We start from the raw sequence: 10678 nt of genomic DNA, 5'->3' as shown, positions 1-10678 counted from the left end.
AATTTTTAAACTGAGCAGTAATTTTACATCCATACAAACTCAAATGTAATATTTAAAACTTGAATACATAAAATCAGTTATTTAACAATGTGAGGTGTTGTTTAATTTATTTTTAACATTGTATTTTCATACATTTATGCTAGGGTTGCCCAAGTCTAGTTTTCCAGACCTATCACTCTGCAACTTTAGATGTTCTTTCTCTAACACACCTGGATCATTGACTCATTCATAGGCCTCTACAGAACTGAGTTGCTGCTAATGAGGGAAGTCAACCTTTTGTCTGGGGTACGTTTTAGCAGGGACGCATCTAAAAGTTGCAGTCTGGAGGACTGCACTTGGGCATTCCTGATTTATACCGTCAATGTGGCCCGTTGAGGGTGGCCAATATGCTGAAGTCGTCCTTGGTGAAATTGAGTTTGACACCCCTGGTCTAGAGTGTAAAGAGATTCACTGCAAGGGAAAATTGCGCCTGCTATATTTTGCCACCACACCAACATGCAGCGGCTAAAATATGTCGCAATTTCCTCTACAGGAACTGAAAGTACTTTGCTGTTGTCAGTAATGAAGACATGCAAGTTTAGTGAAAAACTACTAAACATTAAAAACATTTTAAAAATGTAAGAAACAGACAGAATTTGTAAAAAAAAAAAACAACAACAAAAAAAAACATTTTATTGTAATCACACATGATCTGAAATTTGATTAAATAATTGTTTTTTTTCTTTGCTTTCATAACATTGGGTCTTTTAAAAAAAACAATGATAAGGGGAATATCTTCTTTAAAATGTGCTCATGTTTACACAGATCAGTGGACATGAACATGGTGGTGCCTATGGGAGGAAAACAGCTGCAAACTGCGGGGTGCCTTGGAGCTCTTTAATGCCAAGGGACATATTGATCCTTCAAAGAATGTTTTTATTCACACACTATGTATGCAGCATGTACTCAAACGAATCCCTATACATTTTTTTTTTTCATTTTTCAGAGAATTTTTCTACATGTACACATTGGTAGACATCCCATTTATTGACTAACCTGTAAATGTAGGCCCTTGAAGCAACACGATAGATATCACCATGCATGTGCTCGTATGAAGGGCTGCACGAAATCTTGGCAGAAGAAGTTTCTGCTCGAAGTTTCTCTCTGGGCACAAAGCGCTGCCTGTCAGGCTCCAGGGAGCAGATGTTTGATCTCACAGCCTTCCATTTGCACACATGTCAGGGGATCGGCCTCAGCGCTCGTCTAAACCCGTGGAAGACACGGAACATTTGATGTGACTTTAAATGAAATTGCGATGTCAAGCTGCACGGGAGGATTTAAGGTTGGATTTCAAGGTAAAGTGAGGAGGGGCTTACGGGTGGATCCGTTTACGGAAGAAGATGCCATGGAAACAGAAGTATGAGATTCTTACTCATACTTAATCTCTGTGTGTGTCAGAGATTAACATATTTTTGGTGAAAGATGTGTCGATAAACATCAGAACAAAAGCAAAGCAACGTGTGAAGAAGCTGGCTGAAGCCTGGATGAGTCCAGCACCAACATGGACTGAAAGGCCACTAGGAGAGGAAGAAGACATCATTCTTCCTCTCCTACTACAAAAAGTCAGATTGTAGTTTGCTAGTGCTTTGTTAATAAAGAAAATGAAATTGTACCATGCAGAAGGAGCATGATGTGGAAAATTTAAAGCTTTTTTTTTTTTTTTGACATCTCCAAAAGTAATTTCTCCTATTATTCTGGAATACTGGCAGTACTAGCCAAAACAGAAAATCTCAATTCTGTGGTTTTGTTTTAACGTCATCTTTGATGATTTAGCCAGATGGCTCCATTCAGCGACTGGAAAGAAATCTTGCTTATTATTTTATTCTCTCAGGGTGGTTGATTTTAAAATTTCAGTTGAAATTTTGAGCATGAGATTTTTCTTGATTTTTTTTTTCTTCAATAATTTTGTAATTTTCCTGGTTTACCTTTGTATGTAAAGGTACGAAATCTTTTAAATAGAGGTTTTGTTAGATATTTTTCTCAGTTGTTCCTTAGCTCAGCCATATTTCGTGTGTCTCTGCTTTATTAGTGTCCCTGTAGTTTCATGCTGTTGTCTTTAGATGTCCTCAGTTACACTTACATATTTAGCTGCTCCACCTGTTCTCTGCTTCCAATTAGTTCACCTGCATTTATTTTCCTAAACACTTCCCCCCAGTCTAAATTTCTTTAGTTACCTTAGTTCATGACTGGAATCTGATTATGTTTCACAGCACATGCCTGCCTCTCCTCTTTTGTTTTCACTCACATGTAAACATTCCTTGTTTTTAATTAGCATCTGGCTGTGTGATTACCTGCCCTTAAGCAGCTTTTGTTTGTTCTTTTGTTTGCTAAAGGCTCCTGATCCTGTTTTTTTTTTTCTACCATCCACAAATGTCCGCGTTTCATTCCTCTGTCCACATTCAACTACCCGGACATATTTGTTGTAAAGACAAAACCCAGTTATTTGTGACTGTAAGATTAGGCTTTCTTTTGATTTCCTGAGGCCTTTTTTGGCCCAGTGAGTACCAGGCTGGGCTATTTTTCAATATCTCACCAAATGTTTTTGAGCAAATGGAGAGAGATAAGCTCGGACTTTAAAGTAAATATTACCAAACAATATTTGAATGCCTTTCAAATATTATTCTGGAATATGCTTTTAATTACATTTATGTTCTTAATATTTTGCTCTTACGCTGTTTCTACGAACGTATTTATGTCTTAAAAGTAAAGCAGCTATTCTGTTCCGTAACAAAAAATGATCATTGTTAAATATTGATTTTTTTCGGGAAGAAATGTAAAATATCAACACAGACATTTAGCAACTCCGTGAAGATTTCGTAAAGCTAATCTAAGAGCCACTTTTACTTTGGTTTTAACTCTTGTTGTAAAGTGAATATTTTGCTTTTGATTCAGTCGACTGATTAGTGGCTTGATTTCTTTTTCCTCAATGGTGCAGTGTGTTCCTAGGCAGGACTTTGAACTCAACATTCCTCCCCAGCGTGTGTGTGAATAAGAAACACATTGCAAATATGCTTTGAAGAAAGCATCAACATATATTAAGTGCTGATTTATGACTTTAAACAGATTTTTATCATTTGCAGAACATTAAACAGCACTGATGGAATTCCTTGTGCTCTAAATCCACTTTGACCCTTTGTACTGCTGAGAATATTTGTGTATAAACCATCAGACGAGACAGACGGGAATGAGTTGCAGTGAAACAGGCTGTGCTGTACAGTAGGTGATTTGATAACGCAGTTTTTTTTTATTATCACTTTTGAATGGTGCTACAAGCTCATTCATGTAAAGTAGGGACGACTATCAGTGTGTTCTGTTGACCGAATACATAAAAACATCTCTTAGTCATAAATTATATGGTGTTTAGTCCTCAACTCCACAGGGTTCCATTTAGTGTACAGCCTTTCATCAAACGTCATTTGGAGTCATGTCAACCACTTAGGAATCCCGTTTTTTATGCTCACTCACAATTACTCATAGAAGAAAACTAAAACACATTTTCAACAATAACTTTGTGCCAAATTCTGAGACTTCTTTGGTTCCACTTATATCTAAGAAGCTACTAGATTAACTGTGCAGCTCAATTGGATTAGATCCAGGACTTCTGTACGATCTGTGATCGCTTAGAGCAAAGGGCAGTCATATACTCTTGCTTTAACTTTATCTTCTCTGTATCATTTGGAACAAATTACTGGCTTAGTAAAATGGGTAACACTTTATTTGACGGTGTGTAAATAAGACTGACATGAGACTATCATAACCATGATTTATAACACTTGTTATGAACATGAAGGAGTCTTTATGAATGTTTACAACTGTTGCAATGAAGAGTCATTCGGTAAGTAATGACACTTTTATTGCAAAGTTGCTTTAAAAGTTGCATTGAAAGTCCATTAAATGTGCCAGTTTTGCATTAAAGTGTGATTATTTGCAAAATAAAGTGTTGCCGTAAAACGTGGCTGCTGACATTGTCTTGCTAAAGTAATTAACCTAAACCGCCTAAGATTTGGTCAGACAGCAATCATAAACATCAAAGGATTTTTGCTGTTTTTATGAGGTAGATCAGCACAAATTACAGGATAATTCTGGAGAGGAAGAAAACCAATACATGATTCAATTTTTCTTTTTTTTGTTTTACAAACAAAAATCTGAAAAGAGAGGCATGCATTTATCTTCAGACCACTTTATTCTGATATTCCTAAATAAAGTCCAGTGCAACTATTTGCTCTTAACAGCTAACTAATGAAATAAATTGTGCTCCGTGAAGCACAGGAGCTTCCTGATGTTTGTAAGAGAACATCAGCAAATAAGCAATAAGATGAGCAGTAAAAAGAGTGGTTGGTGGAGCCAACTCTTCAAAGCTTGAAACTAAACTGCAAGCTTAAATGTACAACCAGAGCTACAAAAACAGTTGATTAGACTAAAGCATATCCATGAGAGTTAGAATTGCAAAGCAAAAGTTCAGAAACAAACCCAACTGAGACTCTGTTGCAAAACTCGAGACCTAGCCCAGAGGACCTGCAATCTCTGAGGCCTTAACAGAGGCATTAATACTGAAATTAAATTAGATGCAAACAAACAAAGTGACTCTGAAATGCAATTAGTTGCACTGGATATTAACTGCTACATGGCACATATTTTAGATATTTACTTGCAAAATATTTTGAAAATTATTTAGCATTTTTGTCCCACTTCAGGATTATATGTGTAGGTCTGTCATTGAAACGTTAACATTTATGGACGTAGCATGACAGAGTGACAAGGTTCAATGGGATTTGAAGAGGTTTTACAAGGTACTGTAAGTGCTGTACGAAACCCAAAGAGCAAATTAAAAAAAGAGGAATATAATCTTTAGCGGTCAGAAAAAAAAACATATCACAGAACATCACATGAAACATGTACATAATTTATTTTGATAAAAATGTTACATTACAAACGTATCTTCTCTTTTTAAATAAATACCACAGGGAACCACATCATGTAACAAGCTCCAAGACCTGAACAAACAATGACAAGAAAATTGTGCGAAAATAGCTTGCAAACATTTAGTAAACATTCCAATGAGTGATTATATTCTCACTCTGACCACTTTTTTTTAAAAAAAGAAAAAAGTTCACATATAACAGGTTTGCTCTTTTATAGAAGTTTTTTTTTTATATATAGAAAATTCACAATTCTATAATTACTCTAGTGACTTTTTAAAAAAACATATTTAAAAGTAGATACATTATCGTACATGCCAATGGGAACACTTGTTTTTTTTTGTGACCTGAAATATGTTTAAACATATTTAAAAGTGCTATACAGTGCCGCCTTAGACTGGGTAAATGACTTTTCTTAAATCATAATTGGAGTTCTTGTTGAACAAAGGGACTTATTCATTGAAAAAAACCTGATTCCTTGAGGATAACACTTGAGTTACCCCACCTACACTTGGACCACATTGACATGTCAATATATCATACACACTGTAGTCTATTACATTGAAATATGCTGGATATTAACTCTCGAGGCCAAATGGTAATACAAACTGTAAGACTGGTCTGACCTGTAACCTGTAATCCTTTCAAAACGAAATCTTTTTGTCTTAGCCGACCCGATGTAGGTGCATCGGTGGGTAGTCAGAGACAGGTCCCTGGCAGGGGGAACTGAATGTGTGTCGTTACCATGATATAAAACAGCAGCTGTGCTTGGAATGTTGTAGTGTCAGCTCATTATTCAAGACTCATTGCACATAACAGTGTTGCATCCTCAAGCACCGAGGATGTGAAGGCATGAATTACATTCCTTATTATACGGGAGTATCGATAAAACAGTAACCATTTATAATTGAGAAACGGCTGAGGTGCAAAGATAGGCCCCTGCCAGGAGGGAGCAGTGTGGAATTTTAGCTGAAAAGCCCACAGTGCTCGGGCTGAAACAGTTTTGCTTGCAAAGCGAGCTAGCAGGAATCCACAAATAAGACACCACGAATATATAACAGACATGCAAACAATCACTTGCACAGTGCTTCCAAAAATTTCATGTCTAAGACAATAAGAAAGCAGGACACTCTAATAGCTTAGTGCCAGCCCATGATCAAACTATCAAGACTTTAAAAACAACAACAACAACAAAAAGAATCGTCTTTAAGACTTGGTCTAATACTTTGAGCAGATTTGTGATTTCAGGATGCCTTACAGTGAAATGTTCGGAAAGTTTTCCTCAAGAACCTCTGTTCTGACATTCAACCCCTGCATTTATTTAGCTGTAAATCTGCACAGAAAAAAAATAATAAAAGAAGACCAAGAAAAGGATCCACGTTCTGGAAAGCTTCTTTTCACATGGCACACGCTGACGTACAACGACTGCGTATTTTGACCAGGGATCGTGATAAGAGCGCTGACCGAACCTTGCAATACAGTACATAAAGATTTCCTCTGAAGGAACAAAGTTCAATGCATTTGACAGTGTCAGCTGATCCAACTCCACACAGAGGCTGGACTACATGCACTAAAAGATCGGTCGCTAGCACTGATTTAGACTGGCTGAGAATCCCGGCTCCTCTTCCCCATCTTCAGAAGCTAACTTTAGCCTAACTGACCTGGGAAAAGATTTAAGATAGACCTCTGCTATCTCTATCTAGCCTAATGATCTGTGAAGCGATTTAATCTGAAGGAAAGAAGATGAATTCCTAAGTTAAGATCCTTTTTTCTAAGTGCTTAATGTCCATTAAACCTAACATAAGTCAAGAGAAAACACATAAGAAAGCAGTCTTAAGACATGTATTATTTGAGGATGGCATTTTGGATATAATCCTAACCTGCAAACTAGAATCCCCAACAGTTTTTTTTTATCTAGGTGTGTGGGCAGGGGTGGGGGCACAGAATCATCTAATTGTCAAACTAAGCAACAAAGATAATGTGTTTATTCATGTTTACTGGTGCCGGACTCAGCTGGATTGAGGCATTTCCTGGGGACTGCACATCTAGAGTCTTTGGGAGAAGACGGACAGAAACTGACCAAAACAACTGGAGCAGCTGAGACGGTTTCTCTGTGGACCCCCGAATGCCTTTTCCAACTGTTCCATTGATTTCAGATGTAAACACACATCCTTACACACCGAGAACAATCTGGGAAATGTCACAAGGCTGAGGCAAAGCTGCGCTATTTAGGAGCAAGAGCTGTTTATTTGAATACAGTGACTAGCACTGTGTCTGGGCCCTGGAACTGTTGTCACCCTGTTTATTATTATCATCATGTGTGGTTTGTACCCTTGCACGATAAGGAAATGGCCTCTCTGGTTGGAATAAACACTGCATATATTGAAACACAGCAATCACTAATTTATAAGAAAAATGACAAGGGCTTATTTCAACAAAGGAATAGAGCTTCTGTTTCACAGAGAGGATAGAAAGTGCTAATAGTTTTTATGACTTTTATGCTGTACATTGAAGCCAGCTGAGAGAATGAACAATTTCATTTTCGACTGTCCAGAAGGAAACTTTGAAATCAGTTATAAAAAATAAATAAAATATCTATGTATTTTTAAAAATTGCTGAATTTTAAAAATCTATATGCATTTGAGGGCAGCCCAAAGTATTGCAATAATACCAACTACTCTCCGCCTAAAAGATATCAGATATCTTTAGGATTTCAAAACCTACACGCACGTTTTCAAGTTTTATCACAGCATTCGCAGAGCGTAACTACAGGCATTATTCTTCTAAACAGGAAGATCTCAATCTCCGAGCGTTAGAGCATATCTCTGAAGCGTTCTGCTGACAGCAGACTCTAATGTAACAGCACGTCAAATGCAAGAACAGGAGACGCGTGTCTACGGTTTCACACGGTGCTGATCTCTAATGCTACCACAATCAGACGCAAATAAAGACAGAAATATGGCAGATTGCGATCTCAGCAAATCGGAATGTACTTGTAACACCAACGCGTTGCAACCCAATAGCCTGCAAACCGTTGACAGAAATATGTTCCTTGTTTTTTTGTTTTTTTTTTCTGCCATGCAGGCATGTTCATATGAAACTGACTTAATTTAGAAAGAAAGTCATCTTCCCTTAGGAGCTTAAAGCAGAAAATGCAAAGACGACGATCTGTAATTATGCCTTTCACAAAGCACGTTACATGGTTAAAAAAACAAAAAAAAAAAACATCTGAGATACCACCATAGTTTAACTAAAGCGGGTGCAATGTCAAAGACAGTTAACACAAAAATATTGTAAAGCAGGTCTGAGGTAGCTGAAAGAAATCTTGTATGTAAAAAAATAAAAATAAAATCCTCCTACAGTATTAAATGTGGAAATGATGGGAAAATAAATATGTTCCTCAGCTCAAAGGGATCATTGCAGTCAGCCGGCCGCCGTGGCTGGCCTTACCTTCAACAGACCATTGAGGAAAAAAGTTCATGAAGGCAGTGACAATCATCTGGGTGAAGTCTCACAGTTCCAAGTCTACAGGCTTGTTGTCACAGTCGGCAGGCTTTTGTTGCAGTTTCCATTAGAGTCCGTGGTTTTGTCCTCTCCTCCACAGACCTCCGACACCTTCCCCAGACACCTTTCATTGGCATCGCTATCATCTGAGCTGCCCTTACTGCGTCCCTGTCGTTCACTCTGCCAGCTGTTGCGGCTCTGGACGTATCCATTGACTGGTCCCGGGTTGCTGAGGTGGTTCCTCTTCAGGCAGAGGATAGCCTTGAAAGCGTACCTGAACTCAGGACTCCTGCAGTAAATTATTGGATTGAAGGCAGAGTTTGAGTAACCTATCCAGTTGAGTAGTATAAAGGGGATTTGGAGGTCATAATTTGTTACGGTCACCACCACATTGAGCAAAAAGAATGGCAGCCAACAAAGGGTGAACACCCCCATGATTATACCCAGAGTCTTTAAGGCTTTATGTTCTCGAAGGCAAAACTTTGCCTTTTTTAGTCCCCATCCGTTGTTGGATTCTACAGACTTCGAGTCACTGTTGTTGGTGTTATGAAAGCGTCCAACACTTTGGTCAATCTTTTTCAGTTGTCGCCTGGCTTCCTGGAAAACACGGCTGTACACAAAAATCATGATGACCAAAGGAATGTAGAACGAGATGATAGAGGAGGTGATGGCATATACCAGTGAGACATTAAACTCACAAGCATTAACTTTGCTTTTCTCATGTGTATCTGTTTTGTTTACATATGCCAGCTCCGTGTGGATGGGAAAGTAGGATATCAACGCAGCAATCGCCCACACAAGAACAATCAAAACTCGAGCTCTGCACTTTGTCAACATTGACTGGTAACGAAAGGGTGAAGTAATGGCCAAATACCGGTCTAGGGCTATGACACACAGTGTCTCGATGCTGGCGGTCACACAGAGGATATCAGTAGCAGTCCAGAATCTACACCAAAATACACCAAAGTGCCATTTGTTAAAAATGACGTTACAGGCACCAAAAGGAACAACAATAAGACCCATAACCAGGTCAGCACAGGCCAGGGACGTGATGAAGCAGTTGGTCACGTTCTGCAGTCGTTGGAAGCGGGCGATGGCAGTGATGACAAGGATGTTTCCAAAGACAATTAGCAAAACAAGTAGAGACATGATTATTCCCAGGAAGATCTTGACTGTTTCACTGGTTTCCTTATTCTCGTCTGGTGAGATTGCTGTCGTGGAGGTGTTTACTTGGCTAGAGAGCGTCGTATTTTCCATCTGAAGAGACCGTAGGTGGACAGGCACACACACACACACACACACACACACACACACACACACACACACACCACAAAGACAGACATACACACAAGAAAAAGAATAAATTACTTGAATTGAAAAGAAACCAAAAATGTCTGCACTAAGATTTTGAATGTGTAATTTTACAACTATTACTAACAAAAAAGAAAAGAATATTTCAGTGGCTAAGCTGCACACTTATAGAACACAAATATCAACATCTGTGCCAAGAAGCTTCAAAGACATGTTGCAAGAAAACATACAAAAATAAAACACACTACGAACCTCAACAGGTAGTTGTTGTTGAGTCCTGCTTGCCTTGCACTGTAAAGATGCCAGAGCGCGGATAACTCCTGCAGAGTATCACATGCCCATTCCACTTTTTAATCTGAGCTCGACTCACTCCTGACTCCGTCAGTTGAGCAGTGTTTCCTCTGGTGTGTCTCCCTGGCTATTTGTCAGAGCACTTATAGCATGCTGTGATGACATCATGGTCAGAGCTCAGCCAATCAGGCAGCCAGGCTGCGCAGGGTGCTGGGAGCTCTCAGGAGCTTGAACACACTGTCCCTGCAGTTGCATTTGCAGGGCTGCAAAAGAGTGAAAGAGAGAGACAGAGAGAGAGAAATAAAACAGCAACACGGTCAAAGGGTAAAAAATTTACATATTTAAAGAGGTTGCAAATATGTTCCAGAATGAACCCTATGTTTACAGTGGTGTCAAAATATTCAGTTGTGTGGTACATTCCAGGACTGAGGAGAGATTTTATACGTCTTTGTTTGTTAGGTTGGATCCCATTAAAAACAGGTGACCCTCTTTATAGGACTGTTTGTACAATCATGGTAGATGTACAGCAGATTTACCTGGAAGGTCAAATTAGAAATGACTGTAATGTTACAGTATTTATGATTTATCGACCGTTGAGTTTTCTCAGACTTCTT

General features: G+C 38.6%; 1 protein-coding gene across 1 annotated transcript; it reads right to left on the bottom strand.

Annotated features, from left to right (window-relative positions):
- Positions 1-4557: 4557 nt before the first annotated feature.
- Positions 4558-10175, bottom strand: LOC102226973 (beta-2 adrenergic receptor-like). The gene is made up of 2 exons (XM_005795528.3): positions 10026-10175; positions 4558-9719 (listed from the first exon to the last, which is right to left on the bottom strand). Exon 2 carries the CDS (start codon positions 9717-9719, stop codon positions 8484-8486), a length of 1236 nt encoding a protein of 411 aa, XP_005795585.2. The 5' UTR covers positions 10026-10175; the 3' UTR covers positions 4558-8483.
- Between the last annotated feature and the right edge of the window lie 503 nt (positions 10176-10678).

The sequence above is a fragment of the Xiphophorus maculatus genome, chromosome 23 (assembly GCF_002775205.1).
Source record: "Xiphophorus maculatus strain JP 163 A chromosome 23, X_maculatus-5.0-male, whole genome shotgun sequence".
In the NCBI taxonomy this organism is placed as follows: domain Eukaryota; kingdom Metazoa; phylum Chordata; class Actinopteri; order Cyprinodontiformes; family Poeciliidae; genus Xiphophorus; species Xiphophorus maculatus.
The sequence above is the reverse complement of the archived record's forward strand: the minus strand, read 5'-3'. Positions and strand labels throughout refer to the sequence as shown.

Bases quoted from the DNA above. Each gene is read 5' to 3' on its own strand.
- LOC102226973 (XM_005795528.3), bottom strand. From the start codon at position 9,719: ATGGAAAATACGACGCTCTCTAGCCAAGTAAACACCTCCACGACAGCA.